The sequence below is a fragment of the Parasteatoda tepidariorum genome, chromosome 6 (assembly GCF_982258835.1).
Source record: "Parasteatoda tepidariorum strain Cologne lab strain chromosome 6, Ptep-v5.0, whole genome shotgun sequence".
NCBI classification, from domain to species: domain Eukaryota; kingdom Metazoa; phylum Arthropoda; class Arachnida; order Araneae; family Theridiidae; genus Parasteatoda; species Parasteatoda tepidariorum.
Window position 1 is genome coordinate 60,440,143 of NC_141760.1, and position 17,673 is coordinate 60,457,815.

Here is a 17,673-nt window from a genome sequence, read left to right on the forward strand (position 1 = left end):
GATTTTCTCTTTGATAAAATTTAAAAATAAGCAAGTCTGGCTGGCCCCTTCCGGGATTAGTAGAAAATGCCCAGAGGGCACTAAGGAGTTAGAGGGAGACAGAAAACATCAAACGGCTGTCTTGAGACTTATAAGTGGGCACCTGAAATGCATGACTTTTGTATCCGGCTAAAAGGTCTACCAGACTTGCATGAAGTGTTATCTGTTACCGGCTTCCCCTGGACAGATCCTCGATTGTTTGAGGTTAGCTCAGGAAGATGTACATGCAAGTCCCCTTCTGGTGCTGGACTTAGTTAGGGTAAATGGTCCCATGGATCTGATCTAGCTGTTGCTAGATCCTGAAGGATTGGACACAACAACAACAGACCTCAAAAAACATTAAGTGCGAATTTTTGTCTTTAGCTATAGATATTTTTTTCAACCTAATGGATAATAATTGAATTTCACCTTAAATATTTCTCTCAAGAGGTCTTACAGAAGATGGGCAAATAATGTTGTTTATTAATAATCTGCCATTTTAAATATTTTCAAATTTTTTTTTTTATTTTTATATCAACGTTTGTAAAAATACATAATTTTTCAATTGAAAAATTAATGTTCGAGTCATTTATGAGTCATAAATATATTCTACATTAGCATGTGCATTTTCTTTTAAATAAGAAGATTCACAATAAAGAAAGTTGACAATGTTACTTAGTGTGAGATAAACATATAGGGGAGAGTGGGATAAGAACGGGTCAAAAAGTGAGACAAGGTATCTATCTATTAGTTGTGTTTTCAAGTGAAAAACTCTGAATTGCACTTTACTAGTCAAGATGGATTTACCATATTGGCATGTTGTTGATTAATTTAGGGGGTATGTGTAAATAAGTTCGTTTTATTATGTCAACTCTCAAATGTTTTTTTCTTTTCAACTAGCCTTATTTATTGATCATTACAGTTACAAAAATAAATTTTAGCCCAGTTTATTACAGGTTTGTGGCCCGTGGTTGAGGTGGTAGCACTTTGGGCTTTGTGTCACAGGTTTGGAGTTCTATCCTAGAACAGGGGAAGGTTGACCCAGCCTTTCATCCATTAAGTGGGTTGATAAAATGAGCACAAAGCATGCTTTGGGACTAAACACTGGGGGCTCCAAGTTTGTCAGACTACGCAACCCGAACATCTGCTCCTGCATTCCATAGTCCAAGGCGAAAAACACAGGAATGGGAACAGCAAGTCTTGGCTCTCCATGAGCTGTCAGACCACTGAGTTCAATATTTTTAGATTTTATTATACACTTACTAAAGATTTATCACCTTGACAAACAATAAGGATTTAGTCTTATAATAACACGATTATGTTATATTTTGATAACCTCTGCTCACAGTGTCAGGCTGGGTACTGCCTCATCAATGTGAGTCTATGCTGAGCCTACAAAAACTGAAGTGTAGCAGAGGAAGAAGATAAACATATCTAAGGCTGTACAAAAGTTTTACAGGCCTCAGGACAAAATTTACTGTGTAGCCTCTTCCTTAAAGCACAAAAAGCCTTATTGTATAATTTTTGAAGTCTTTTTTTATACAAAATTGAAGCTTTTATATAGATATAAATAAATTTGCATCACTTTTCTCTAAAAAAAAACTAACTAATTAATACTATGTTTTTTGTAAATTTAGTCAGACCTTCAGTGATTTTGGGGTCTGATTATTTCTGAAATTAATAAATTTGATAACAAAATCAGGTTTTAGTAATAAAATAATAATTATGAAATCCTTTTGACTTTTTATTTTAAACTGCTACTATTCTTTGCATTAAGAATCACCTTGCTTAAGTTCCCTTTTTTGTTTCAACAATAGTAAAATCAAATTTTCTTTAATTCTTATCACGAAAAAAAAAATGTTTTATTTTATTTCAACTAGAGATAGAACAAGATAGCATAATATAATTAAAATGTGAGAGGAAAAAAATATAAGAGTCACATAAATTTGAAATTAATTGCACGAAAAACATCAGAACTTCCTTTTTTAAAATTTAAAAACATTTGAAGAATTTATGTCTCCAACATTCCTATTTTTTTCTTTATTGGTGACGGTGCCCTCTTTTCGTTACTCCATACAATAAAGGAATTATTTTTTACACAATTGTATCAGTTTTCTTCTAAACTATTGGTTTAAATTTAAAAATATGTAAACAACTATATCTTGGTAAACATCTGTTCTAAATTAAAAATTCTATCACACAATAAAAGATGAAACATTTGCTATCTTTCTAAATACAAAAAAAAAAAAAAAAGAAAGAAAAAGGAATGTTTTAGATTGAATTTACGAAACATGAGTTAGATACATGAGTTGGATACAACAAACTAAACACTGAGCGTTGATAAAAACAATTGCTTTTCTTATTTTTAAAAAAATTGTTTTTCAATAGATAAAATTTGGTTACACCAAGAATGTTGAGTAAGTCAACATTCAAATGTAATTTAGGGACATAGAAATCAAATTAAGGATTTTTATAGATATTTGTGGAAGCGTTTAAAAAAATGTTTTTCTTTAACGCCTCCAGAACTATAAATTAAAGGGCTTATGGGGACTTAATAAGGCAGCGGAAATTCTGATATAGTCAAACTTCCCTATTACAAGATAGAAGAGACAGAAGGAACTTTCCTTAAATCAAGGTATTTATTAGCTTCAAGTCAGATATATTTGTTAAAAGGAAAAAATATAGAATACACAAAAAAGTGCTATCATATGTTTAAGCAGTTAACCTTTTAATGACTTTTATTATTCTCTGGCAATAGTTTGGCAAAATGCACTTAAACCACAATATACAACATCATTAACACATATTGGATTTCAGAAAAACTTACAATATTCCAGAAAACTTTATGCCCTCAAATCCTGATGGATGCATTATAATTGTTAATTTTACATTAGTGTTAAATGTTGAATTTTACAAGTATTTGGTCAAAAACTAACATATGAGCAGTAGAAGATCAATCTACAATACCATAACCTTAGTTGGTTGTGTGACTCATGCAGGGGTTGGAAAAACTGCATTATTTTTGTAGTTTATTGCAACTACTTTATTACAAATGTAGTTAACAACAACAACATTCTTTTTAAAGAAGTGATTACAAATTACTTTGGAATTGCAGTTACTACTTCACTATTTTAAGTAGACAAACTTACATTAAATGTAAGGGAATAATTAAGAAATATTTATTCATGTTTACATGAGCCAGTTTGTTACTACAAAACATTTTTTTCGAATGTGCTAAATCAACCTTCAACTTTTTATGACTTTCTCAACAGCGAATATTTAATTTAAGAAACGTGAAATTATCAAATACATGAAATCTCTTAAGTGTTTAATGCTATTTTATTTCCTCTAGGAAATTAAGCACATCGAAAATATGTTCCCTTCCTTTGAAATAACATCAACATTTCACGAATGTGCATCTCGCATGTGAAAGCGTGATCAAACTGAATAATTATCTATTTATCGTGATGGCAAGTTTAAATATTAGTTACATGTGATTCTAAATATGTAATTTCTGTTAACGCTTAACAGCAGTCACAGGGTCCTTTTCATTGCATCCATTGATGGATCCGTGAAGATTTGTATCCATGAAATTTTAAAAATTAGTCGCATTGGAACCACATTTCTTTACTGAACTAAAGTTGAAAATAGTTGCCAGGAATCACTATAAGTTACTGTTTTTTTTTGTTTCTTTGTATCACACTACACTACATGCTACGAAAAAAAGTAGTGACCACAATAGTTTCACTACTTGTAGTGTGCTACTTCCGACCACCAGACTCGTGGCAAGACTGATAGAGAAAGTCATAGTATTTGCAGTAATTGAGTTTTGGAGTTATTGATGAATCATTTTAAAGGAAAAGAAATTTCTGTAATTGGTCGCATATTTTTTTTTAGCAGCCTCAATAAAATATTTTTCAAGAAATCTCAGAAAAAATTCTTGCTAAGTCTGAAGAGAAGGTCTATATATATAGAACATGGATACTTTTTAACAATAGACCAACCATTTATTAAACAATTCATTTTTATAAAAGGGATATTGATAATTCCGGGCTAGCAATAAACAAGTTTGACTGTATATGCTTGCAGATGAACTTGTTTATAGTAAGAATATAAAGACATAAGCAATTCACTCGTTAAGTTACAGACGGTCAAAATTATCAAAAATAAAAGCAATAAAATGAGCAATAAAGTAACTAAACATGGGTTATTATTGTTTTTTTTATTAATACTGAAAGGAAAATAGCGGTATCTTTGTTTGGGGTTTGATTTTTTGCCTTTATTTTAGCAATTGTTTAATGCAAAACATTGATGGCACTAATTACAGTCTATACTCTTTAGTATAAGTCCACCATTTTTGCGACCATTTCTAGGATAAAAAAGTTAGTAGAATACAAATTACTTCACTTTGATGATCAAGTACGAACATTTGCATGAAGTGCCATACGTTTTCATTAGTTTAAAAGGATACATTTACATTTTGTCAAAACTTCAAAGTTACAACAAAGTTACAAATTTTTTCATGTTTGAAAATGCATTCAATATTTTTCATAATACATTAGTCTCTGTGTGGTTTAAATTTGAAACCCTAACCAGTGTATTGTTTTTAATGCATTTTCCACCAAAAAAGTACATATAGACAGACCCATGAACATTAAAAAAATTTAGTCATTATCAATTATTCCATTAATTACTTAATTCTGATTAAAGTAAAGCATTGCTTTATTATAATAAATTAAGTGTTTTTTTAGTTATGAGTACATATTTATTGTATTATTGTGCACTTACGATATAACCACTTCACATTATAATACCCTCTTTTGTCTAGACCAGGGGTTTCCAACTTACATGAGGCCGGGGGCCACAATTAAAAACACAAATCAAGTGGGGGGCCTCAACTTTGTCAAAATTTTATGTAGAAGCTTGAAGGAACATTATATATTACTGTCAGATTTTTACCAAGTTGTACAAAATAAAAGTATTGAATTACAAATTAAAATAAGAAGTAGATTTTTAAAAATATTTAATTGCATATTAAAAGATTTGGGCTACAATAACTTTAATGTGCACGCATGCATTAAACAATTAATGTGCAACAGATATCTAATTGTCAAGATATAAAACTTTAAAAAGGTTGGTATTAAAACTTACATAGTAGCACACAAAATGTTCAATCACCAAATTGAGGTTTGTCTGCTGCAACCACCAGAGAATAGATATTTACATTTTAAATTTAAAATTTACAAATGTGTGTGCAAATATTTTCCTCCAAAATGAGTGGTTTCAAAAAGTTAAATCAGAGAATTTTTTCGAGAAAATTTCTGATACATACATGCTAAATTATATTCATAAAATACAAAAAAAAATGAAATAAAAAAGAGCAACATACACGATTATTTTTGAATTTGAATAAATATTTTCCTGGATGCAAAACCTGAGAAATTTTTTTTTTGCACCGTTGGTATGATAAGTTTCACAGAAACGAAGAAATTAGGTTTTTATTAACGAGAAAAGTATTTAAAACCCATATAGATTCTTTAAAAAAATTTTCTGTAAAAAAATGACAACTAATATATTTTAGTCCGCGAGCCACAAAAAAAAAAAGGCTTCGCAGGCCGGATGCGGCCTCCAGGTTGCCAGTTTATAATAAATTGAGCTACAATGACAATAACTAATGAGATCCATCATAAAACACGCCTCTTGTTTAAAATGTTATTAAAAGAAATTTATAGTGAAACATAATCATTTTTGTTATTGTTGTATTTAGGCAATTCATGACATCAATATCTTACATTAATAGTTTGTTTAAGGTGTAGATTCTGGGGTTCCCTGGTTTGGCAATAATTTTCGATCAGTTTTGCAGTAACACAGTTTCTGGCTATCATGATATTCTTTGCTTTCAGTGGTGTTATTCGGGTTATCACAATGTTTGTTTTCTGTAATGTGATTGGTTCTTAGTTTATTTTTTATAGATATTGGTTTATTTTCACATAGCTATGTATAAGAGGAGCCACTGATTGTAAACTATTACCAATAATTTACACATGACACCAATATCTAAACAAAAAATTTTCTAAAGCATCCAAACATATAAAAAGAACTGAGAAATAATGGTATGCATTATCAACGAATTTCAATATAGTTTATATTTTTTCTCATAAAATAAAATTAACAACTTTTGTTCAGCCAAGACTTTTGTTACACAATCAGTTTAAATTGGTCTAGTTTGAAAAATAAGAGATAAATGTAAAAACATACTAAGTAACAAGTTTTAAACTTGATAAGGAATATTTTAATTTTGTTTAGATTTCTTTATAAACAATCTAATTTTAATTAATAAAGGTTAGTAGTATTAAAAATAATATCCTGCTTATGCCAGTGTTATTAAAATGTTAATACAACCACCAGTTACAAATTTGATGAATTTTAAGCATGAATATGGAAAATTTTAAGCATGGCTCACTATTAACAACAATAAGTCACACCATAAACATCAGTATGACTTACAAAAAAGTGAAATACTCATGCAATAGCTTGTAAATATATTATTTATTACAATTGATATACCAATTAAACTAATTTCTACTTAAATATATCTCTAAAGTTTCAAGTTATTGATAATTCAATAAAACTTATAGGAAAATACTTGTTAACTTCATTAAAAAATTACTATTATTATAGCCATTAGGAAAAATTGATATACTTGACAATTTTTAACAAAAAAATTCTAATACTGCAAATCTAAAAAACTTCCTTTTGCTACCATGAAAAGTTAGTGGATATATAAATATGCTTAGTTTAAAGCAAGTAAAAAGTCAATGTTATCACAGTTAAAGCACAAAAACAAATAACTATAGGCTAGTAAAGTAGTATATGTTTCAGTACCTGAATGCAATTGGCAAAACTACATCTCCATCATCAATTTTTGTGTAGGGTAACTGGAAGTCTGGGTCAGCTGTGCTTGAAACTCTTCCAAAACTTTTTATCCTTTTTCCTTTAGAAAGCTTACTTTGAGAATCAAGAGGCATTTTCAATCAAATTTAATTCTGTGGAAAAAAATTAAAAAAATTATACACAGGAGGAAACAAAATAAATGAAAAGCAATTAAAAACTCCCTTTTATTGAAGGAAAAAATAATTTTGAACAACAGCACAAAGTTTTTTGAAGAAATAAAAATGCAGAATTGATTTAAAAAAGGGTCTTTAATTTACAAAGAATTTATGAGCAAGTTTACTAATAATTTTCTATGAGTTTTGAATAGTCTACTATGAGTTTTGACTATTCATATTCAAGTTCCTTGCTATGAAAAATATTTCACCTATCATATTAATTGTTTTGAAAATCAATTTTTTCCAATATAGTCAAAGGACCATACGATTTCTCAGGAACTTTCCCTGTTGAATGCAAAATTTTTATTATTGGAAGTGCAAAAGCGCTTAACACTTTTTGTGGAATGGCTTTTTTAATGATTTTTAAAAAAACAAACAAACAAAGAGAAAACTTGAATTCGGTCACTTTATACGAATAAACAGGAGAATTCTGACATTCTAATAGGTCAGGGATGCTACTCGCAAAATATCAAATTGTCTCACCAGAAATTGCATTCCGTCTCAGTTAAAATCTCTTTTTGGCTCAGTTTGTCTCAGCTAAAATTATTTTTTTCACTCAGTTTATCTCAGCTAAAATGATTATTAATCAGTTTGATAACAATATAAAGATTATTTTCAGGATCCATAAAACCATTAATAGCATACTAGGAGTACTACAATTATACATACATTCACTATTGCTAGGATTTTAAAAAACCTGCATATGATTGATTAAAAGAGTCCACAAAATTGTTTTATGGACTCTGTTGTTTTCATATATATTGCATTTATCATTTATGCCAATGAATAGTATCTGTTCCAGAATTTTACAAAGTAAATTTTAACTTTCTTATTTTTTAAAATATAATGGTGTTAACTTTCTAAAAAGAAATATCTATTTGGTTTCAGTAATTCAAAAGGGAAAATACCCATTTCATTTTGAGCTCAAATTTCATCTCAAAATATATAACTATTCAGTTACAATGAAAGGTTTACAGATTTCAATAATTAAAAGAGAAATTCAGTAATTAAATAATGAGAGTTTAAGAAAATGCAAATAACACAAAAAAAACACTGTTTGATAGAATTCAGGAGGTGCAAAGAAATTTTGAAATATTTTAGGTAGGAATTTTTCAAGAAAATTTTAGAGAGCACTTAATAGCCAAAAATTAGCATATATACATTTTTATGTCAAAACAGAAATATTTAAAAACTATTATAAACAATTTAAAAAGACACATATAAATATAATTTTCTTTCTAAAATGACTTGCATCCTTTATTAAGTATAAAAGTAAACTTTTTAGTTAATTGGCATTGACTAGTAGATTGTACTTTCTTGCATTCACAAGATTAGTTAGTTGACTATGTTCTTTTAATTTATATAGCTAAATATACAATCATAAAATGTGATTATGAATGCACTTAGTAATTGTTTAAATGCAACAACTGTAGAAAAATATATCACATCTTTACAGTAACTAATTCAAGAAAAAACTTAATTCTACTTCTTTCTAGAATCGTGACACTGGATTTTAAAATTGCGTGAATATGAATTGCGATTTTGGGTTTTAAAATCGCGTGAATATGAATCGCGATATTGAATTACAAAATCGTGTGAATATGAATCACGATATTGGATTTTAAAATAGCGTGAATATGAATCGCGATTTTGGATTTTAAAATCGCGTGAATATGAATCGCGATATTGGATTTCAAAATCGCGTGAATATGAATCACGATATTGGAGTTTAAAATCGAGTGAACATGAATCGCGATTTTTGATTTTAAAATCAAGTGAATATGAATCACGATATCGGATTTTAAAATCACGTGAATATGAATCGTGCGGTTGGATTTTAAAATCGCGTGAATATGAATCGCGATTTTGGATTATAAAATCATGTGAATATGAATCACGCTGTTGGATTTTAAAAAGACGAAAATACAAATCACGATATTGGATTTTAAAATCGCGTGAATATGAATCGCGCAGCTGGATTTAGAAAACACAAATCACGAGATTGGATTTTAAAATCGCGTGAATATGAATCACTATTTCGGATTTTAAAATCGCGTGAATATGAATCACGATTTTGAATTTTAAAATCGTGAATAAGAATAGCGCTGTTGGATTTTAAAAACACGAAAATACAAATAGCGATATTGAATTTTTAAATCGCGTAAATAAGAATCACGATGAATAATTTTTAGATCACGTGAATACGAATCGCAATGAGTAATTTTTAAATAGCGTACAAATACGAAAAACGAGATCTGATATTACAACTGCGTGATAACGAATCGCAATATTGGATTTAAAAATGCGTGAATACGAATCGCGACGTTGGATTTTAAACTCGCGAGAATACAGATCGCAATATTGAATTTTTAAATTGAGTGAATAGGAATTGCTAGTACGATTTTTAAACAGCGTAAAAAAAGTCGCAACACATAAGTTTTAAATAAGTTAAATACGAAAATCGATTATTGATATTAAAATCGTCTGATTAAAAATCGCGATTTTAGCATATTCCAGCGCAATTCCTAATATTTAAAATTCCGAAAATCAGCCAAACGAAAAAAAAAAATCATATATCGGTGGTCGAAACGAAACACTTAGACTCCTTTCCACTCTACAGCGGAAGTCGCGGGAATCCGACTATCGTTCCGGCGGCTTGGGTTTCTCTAATTGGACTCCCTAAAAATTTTAGTTTTTGGAACATGGTCGAAAATTTTAAAAATTGGGAGAAAAAAGTGGATTTCCGCTTTTTCGTGGAAGTCTTTCATCCCTTGGAGACGTGAACGGCAAAATGATCTCCAATGACTCACGGCAATGCGGATTAATATTTGAAACTGAATTCAGGTTTGCCAAATTTTGGACGTTTTGTCTCAGAATGGCGCAGTTTTGGCAGAAACTGAGCTGAATGTCGCAAAATGGCGCAGTTATGCCGTTTTGTCTCAGTTTGTCGCAAATGGCGCAGGCGTAGCATCCCTGATAGGTATTTCAATCATATAGTATCTATGGAATATCAAATCAAGCATTTAGAATAGGTTGTGATGATTATATCCCTTATTTGACAAAATTAATTAAAGTTCATAATATGAAAGCTTTTGAAAAATAAAAAAGGTGATTTTTATTGAATAATTTCAATGATCACATTTATTTGTCACAAATATCAACAGATTTTGTTTAGATATAACAGCATTGAAAAGTATGTTTTATATATAAAGCACATATAGGCTTATTTTTTATATTTGACAACAGAACTATGCTCATTTTTTAATATTATTAAAAAGAAAAAGATTTGTAAATGAACTCATAGGCACATTTAAAAATGGATTTCTAAACTAATAGAAAAGATCTATTTTATCTGCGGACATAGTTCATAACAAGTTTGCTGTTGAATCTGTAAACATAACAAATATAATTCTGAGCAAAACAGAGTTAAAAAGTTTCATATGGTGCAGTTGATTTTAATACAAAGATACATACATAGAAATGTATTTTAGTATGAAATTCTATTAAATGTACATATGACATTGTTTAAAATGCTTTTAAATCATTAAAAAATTATTGAATCTAATCTATTTTCAATAGGTTAAAGTGAAAATTTTTCTATAATTCTCTAAAAACTTCTTGGACAAGAGGAATGCATCATATTTTTAACTTTCTAATGTAAAATATCTTTCATACAGTCAAAAACCATTATAGCATTATTCTCCAGAAGGATTAAAGGTTTTCAATAAAGCTAATCATTAATAATCTAAGCATGTAAACAGTAAGTTTAATCGGGGAAAGAAAATAAATAAATTTAGTCATTGGTTCAAAGGACCAATATAACCAAAGGTATTAATAGTCCACATTTTCACTGGTACTTTCACTTTTATCTATACATTTTTTAAAAATATAATATCACCAATTAAGGCATTTATTTTTGCTATGATCTGGTAGTAACAGAAAAGTTGGTATTTAATAATAATATGAAATAATTATTCATCTTTTATTTTTTGATAATTATCTGCATGTTTATTGTTGATAATCTTGATCAACGAGAATGAAATTAGTCGAATTTTGCTGTCAGTTTAACATATTTAAATAAATAAAAAAGAAATATTAAACCTATAACGATTAATTGAAATATAATTATAAAAGAAATTTTTTAATAATGCCTATTACTAGCACATTTTTCCGAGTAGAAAATAAAACTAATTACACTATTTTCAAAAGATTCAAAGCTAGCTAAAAAGCTAAAACAATCTACATTTTATTAATAATTATGTGAACATCTAGTTGTTCACATAATTATTAATAAAATATAACACGTAACTTTATTTCTTAACAACTTTCAAATTAAATTAATAATATTATTAATTATTGAATTGTTTTTGCCAGCAAGAGTTTAATCCAAATACACACAAACTTTTCAATTAAATAAAAATTTATACTATGTTTTATTATAAGGTACAATTGAACTTAACTTAATACACAATTATTTTATGTAACAATAATTGAACAAAGAATATTCATTTATTGTTAACAGTTGGCATAGGCTGAATTACAGCTCATTATTCAGCCAGACCAAAGCTTTGGTGATGTAGCTAAAGTTACAGCTTTTCAGAAGCTTTGTTCCATCTCTATTAATAACTCAAAATAATTGAAACAGTAAAATTTATAATCCATTCAAAGTTCTCTCTATAGACATACAAAATTCTCTCTCCAGGCAAGTGTTTCATTTAACAAAATGTTAGATAAGTTCATATGATGTAATAAGTACGGCCTAACTAATAAGTACTAATAAGTTCAGTGAGGTGCATGTCTTCTTTTTCTACTTGGCACAACAGCTCAGGATGGGCCTTGGTCTTCTCAACAAGCCAATGCCAAGACATTCTTCCCTTAGCCAAGGTTCTCCAGTTTATTATCTTTAAAACTTGTAGATCTTTTTCAAGGCAGTCTAAAAATCTCAGGCTTGGCCGTCCTCTTTTTCTTGTACCTGTTGGCCTGGCAATGAAAACTTTTTTTGGTCCTGCTATCCTCCATTCTTATAATGTGGCCTGCCCATTTAATCCCTTGAATTTTGATAAATTTAATGACATCAGGTTCTTTATATGCCTTGTAAAGTTCCGTGTTTGATCTTCTAAACCAGGTACCATTTTTATTTATTCCAGCAAAAATGCTTCGCAGGTGCATGTACTGATTCATTAATCTAAAGGAATAATTTCATTTCGTTATTTGTCAGTTCCAATTAGGTTTTTCTTTACAATAACAATAAATGCTCTTTGTAAATACTGCAAAATCTTTGTCCACAACTGCCTCAAATAGCAGCAAAGAATGACTCTATGTTTATGTTACTAAACGTCTTCCGTAGGACTTACATTACAGGAACCTTTAACCCACTGACGGTTCAGCATGAAAAAATTCATATTTTAACCTGCAGTCTTCACCACATAGCAAAACTGTTTTTTATATGTCATCAGCCAAAGAAGCCACGAGTGACTGCAACATCTCAATTGAAGTCCCCAGTTCTAATGCCCAAATTAAAACTGTGGTCAAATCACACAATATGAGTCGCTGGAAGCGGGAGTGGCAGAGTTCTGGGAAGGGCAGGCAAACTTTTAAATTCTTCAAGGATCCAAAACTAAACAGACTGCAGGCAAATTTTTATTTTAACCAATTTTTAACGGGTCATAGAGTGTTCGGAGAACATCAAAATAGACTTTTTAATAAAAACATTCAATGCAATTAGTGTGGGGAACAACAGACAATCGATCATTTAATTTTTAGTTGTTCCCAATTCCGGACACTCCGTGACAATAACTTTACCAATTTTAATCAACACCAATGTTTTGCCAATTTGGCCTGCAGAAAAATTATCATCTCTATTATTAAACAAACTCGGAAGATGTACTCGGAGACAGGCAATAAGACCCGGAACCTGTGCTCCCTACTTCTTGGGTGTCTCAGGCAGTTCATCGGTTTTTAACTTAATGTTTTTTCTTTAATGGTTTTATGTTACTCATTATTTGTCATTCATCTCTTCTACTGGGGCTTGATTTTACGCTTTCATGTTTTTTTTTTATCACTGTCAACTGTTTACAATTTCTTTATATCTGTTTTACCTGCATTTTTCCATTACGATGGTGTTTAACTTCGCAGTAATTTTAACTTTTTTGTGTTCGACTTTATTACATTGTGATTTTATTGTGTTTGATTTTATTACTATTGTCTTTTGAGTATCTGTTTGTCACTTTGGGTACTTCTGTAACTTTTATTTCTATTTATTGTACATTTTCTGCTTGATTTAAACCCTACACAAATAGGGTGGGTCGTGTCACTATACAAAAAAAAAAAAAAAAAAATGTTATCAGATAGGGTAATAGTGTATCGGGGAGGGGGAGAAACATTCTCCCGATCTTGACCTTTTTGCTAAACTGCTAGTGGCTTCACTTGTTAGCATAAATTATATAACAAGGTGTATCTTAGTCCAATTCCAATTTTTTATCTCATGTCTCCGATAGTTTTAACTGATTACTAAACATATTTTCTCATATCGGTTATCGCATCCAAGGCATTGCTAATAATTTTTACATACTCATACAACTGTCAGTCATTGGTTTGACAAGTTCAACTGTGTCTACCATAGATAAGCTGCATCTTTCAAGGGTGGTTGGCACTATTCAGAGGAATTCTGTTATATTGAAATTGAGCATTCATACAAAAATCAATCACAGTGTTGATAGTTAGATTCTGCCTCCTACAGATAAGGTACAACTTTCATGGATGATCTGCAGGAATGTTTTTCTAACATACACAATGAATGGTAATTCTTCATGCATCTTCAGTTTATCATAGAAATTGCCAATGAAATAATGTGTACATGTGCCTGATAAGTATTTGTTTAACTATTAAATTCTTTTTAGTTACTGGAAAAGTGGTTATCTGAATAAGAAATTTATTAATAAAATAAAAGAAATTTGAGTGATTATTTCTAATCGCAAACAAAAATTCTCAAGATAAAATTAAAGTTATTGAGGATAGTAAAAACATGTACAAATTAGCTTCGCTATATGGCTGTTGAAAACGCAAATCAATGATATCTTTAGAAAAAAAAAGATCACTATAATAAATAGTTATAGTAATAAAGTAAATTTTTTTATTTTTTCCGGCTTTATTACAATTGCCTTATCAGAAATTTATAAATTTTCACTTCAGAAATAAAATTACATCATAGGGATTCTTTTAAAAACATTTAAGGTGAGTAATGCTTGTACAGTTTTGCGTAAACAATGAAATGCCAGGCAAGTTACAATAATTGTTTGTTTTAGAGAGCACACACTTATTTCAGTCATTTTGTAAATTTTATTTTTTGAACAACCAATTTGTTTATAACTTGGAATAGCGGCGGCTACCCATTCACAACGATGACAGACCATTGTTTGGAGTTGTTATTGTATGTATTATTAACAAGTAATGACATGATAAAGTTTAATCAGGTTCCCAATATTTTTATTTGTACAACCAGCTTATCAAATAATAAATGGTAGAAAAACTAAAATTGGTTTTGCTAAAATTATGAGAATTTATTCATTTTTTTTAAAAAACTGTTACAAGTTATTTGTTAGATGAAACCTACAATTAATATCTTCTGTAACCTACACCTGATAAACAAATTAGGATAACATTATTAAAATTCCTCAATTCTTTTAAAAAGAACAATTAGTTTTAGAAAGTGAAATTTTAATAACAGTTTGATAAAATAAGTTTGATAAAATAAAATACAATTTCTTATACAATTATTGGCAATAATAGATTATAAGCACATGTAGAAAATGACAAAGTGCTAATATAAATATTAATATAAAGGCAATGTTAAATACATAAATAACATTCCCTACATAGTTTAGATGCAAATAAATCTGCTAATATAACTAGGGATTGTAAGACAGGAAAAGAAAGAACATTAAGAGAAAACACAAACAGCATATAAAACATACGTGTTACAAACAGCTTAATGCACTTTGTTTTAAAAAAATTACAAAAACTGAAGTAATATAGCTTTAAACATTTTATTAAAAAAAATTAAAATATAAAACTAAGATTTTCTAATATTTTAATATAAGAATGTCATCTTTTAAGTTTATAATATTTTTTAAAAAATTAATAAACAAAAACACATACCTACTCACAACATTAAATGAGAATGATGAGAAATAGCCTTTTTCAATACAAGTTCTATTTTCATTTCTAAAGAGCTGTATATTATAGCTGTAAGAGAATGGTAATTTATAAATAAAGCATGTATATATTTAATTATTTAAAACATGGTGAAATGTATATATATTTAATATCTTAGACGATAATAATAATAAATGAAAATAGATAAAATGAATAAATAAAATTCAATAAAATAGATACTATATTTCCATATTCTTTATCCAATTTTTTAAGGACAGATTTAATAAAATCATTTATTACTGCATAATAAAAAAATAAAGAATTAAAGACCAATAGTTATTAAAAAGATGATTATATTTCATGCAATATTTTTAGTTTGAGTTATTAATATCTTTTTTCTAATAAAATCACTTATTTTAAAATTGTCTTAAATATGAATATAGTTAGCATATTTTAAAGCAGTATGCAATTATAATATGAAAATTAATGCCAACTTTTTCTTAAAAAATTGAAAATGGAGCTATTTTTAAATAAATTTAATTTTTATATTTTAATTTATAATACACATGACATAGTTCATAATGACATGTGACCCACATTTCCACTTCAAAATATAGCCACCTCAGTTACATTCTTGACGAGTAAGTAAGTATAAAAGTAACTTATGAATTGCTTAAGGTTTAAAAAATTTAATAGACACAGAGAAAGCTCAATAATGTGGTTAAAAAGATGCTCAAAGATTTTAAATTCAAGTAAAAAAAATTTCAATTAATAAAATTTTAAGATAGGAAATTAATTATTTTTTATTGTGAATAAAAGGTTATTATATAGGTACTTATTAGCCTTAAAATAGAGACAGATAAATAAAATATAAGAGGATCATCATAGAATAAAGAAAAAATTTCAAAAAGCCGATGAAACAAAAACTATTTTTGGAAAAAAAAAACATTTTTCGAAATAAGTACCTTATCATACAAAAATGCCAAACATAAAAAAATCTCAATTTTGAATTTTTTGTCTAATTTTTCTATTGCATGGCAGAATAGGTTAAAACAGTTTCTGTTTTCTAGTGTCAGTTAACCCACCTCAGAGGAAAGGAGATTAAAATTTTTTCTCATATTTATGCCTGCTATAAAAAGTTATATTCATGCCGGAAGAATGCTATCATAGAAACAGAACAGAGGATGACAATAATAAGTTAAATTTCTATTCCACAACATCAAGTTTTTAAGTAATATGTCTTTAAGGCAACAAGGATCATATACGAATTACTTGGGGATATTTCCGTATGGTGATCTTGTTGCGCCAACTTCAATCGCCAAATGGATTTTAAACCCACAAAGTTTTTAAAAAAAAACTTGTAGAGGTTTGCTCTGAGGTGATAGCAGGTAATTCTTTTCCAGTTGGTCCCCGACGAAGTCTTTTTTTAATTTTTTTTATAGTTTCTTGCGGACTGCTACTCAGAAATTGTCAAGACTCAGCGATTATTCTGCTATATTGGCGATTACCAATTATTTTCTCCACATAATAATTTTATGGAAGAACCAAACAAAAATAAAAAGCATGAAACTAGACAAAAAAAAAAAAAAAAAATTAGAAAATATAAATGCACTATTCATGCACAGGTTGAAAGGAACTTTTATAGTAATTTGTCTTGAGAATATTAACTCTAAGAAAATTGATTAAGAATGAAAAGTTAGTGATAAAACGAATAAAAAAAATATTACTAATAAATTCAAAAAAATTCCGGGACTGTGGAAAAATAAATTTATTTACATGATTCAATGATATGCACATATTTTTACCAAGGGAGCGATGTATATATTTAGTAGAGTAAACTAATTTTTTTAGGGTTTTTGTTTATTATTAGTTTTAATGATTATTCGGAAACGTTTCTGGCTGCTCAGTTCTGGTAGATTAATTTCTGGCATAAAAAATAAAAACACCATAAAGAACATTCTCTCTGCTTGCTCTCTTCACAAATGCCAGCGAAAGTCTGATTATCTGATTAGCACAAATCTGTAAATTTTTACGAAAAGCGAGAATGGTCCTCTAAAGTGAAAATTCAGTTTTCATTGTATCAGACGCACATTCAATGCACCAATCAGGTTTCTGATGTTTTATTTTGGTTACTGACTGATGTTTTATTTTGGTTAGAGCATCTAGTAAGGAATATCAAATGTTTCTCCCAGTTTTCGCACCATGCTTCCCAATCATTCTACCTCTGAAGCCGATGGGCTATATCAAACGCAAGTACGTTTGTTCATGAGGAGCATCATCGCCTGCATGTGCACATTTACAAGCGCGCAAAGAGGTATTGGCGATCAAAATGGGCTGCAGGTGGCGTAAAGCAGAACTCTCTACCATCTCTACCTATGGCAACACTTCACAT

The 17,673-nt window shown here is 29.0% G+C and overlaps 1 protein-coding gene across 3 annotated transcripts in view; it reads right to left on the minus strand.

Moving 5' to 3' along the window:
• Positions 1-17,385, minus strand: part of Wdr37 (WD repeat domain 37) — a 99,397-nt gene extending 82,012 nt beyond the window's left edge. Inside the window, exons 1-3 of one of the 3 annotated variants that reach the window (XM_071178611.2) lie at positions 17,058-17,385; positions 15,285-15,371; positions 6,904-7,064 (exon numbers count right to left, since the gene is read on the minus strand). In XM_071178611.2, coding sequence (XP_071034712.1) covers positions 6,904-7,046 — 143 coding nt within the window. In that variant the 5' untranslated portion in view covers positions 7,047-7,064; positions 15,285-15,371; positions 17,058-17,385. The remainder of the gene's footprint in view (positions 1-6,903; positions 7,065-15,284; positions 15,372-17,057) is intronic. The other 2 variants (XM_071178612.2, XM_071178613.2) reach the window with 2 other exon arrangements.
• Positions 17,386-17,673: the final 288 nt, after the last annotated feature.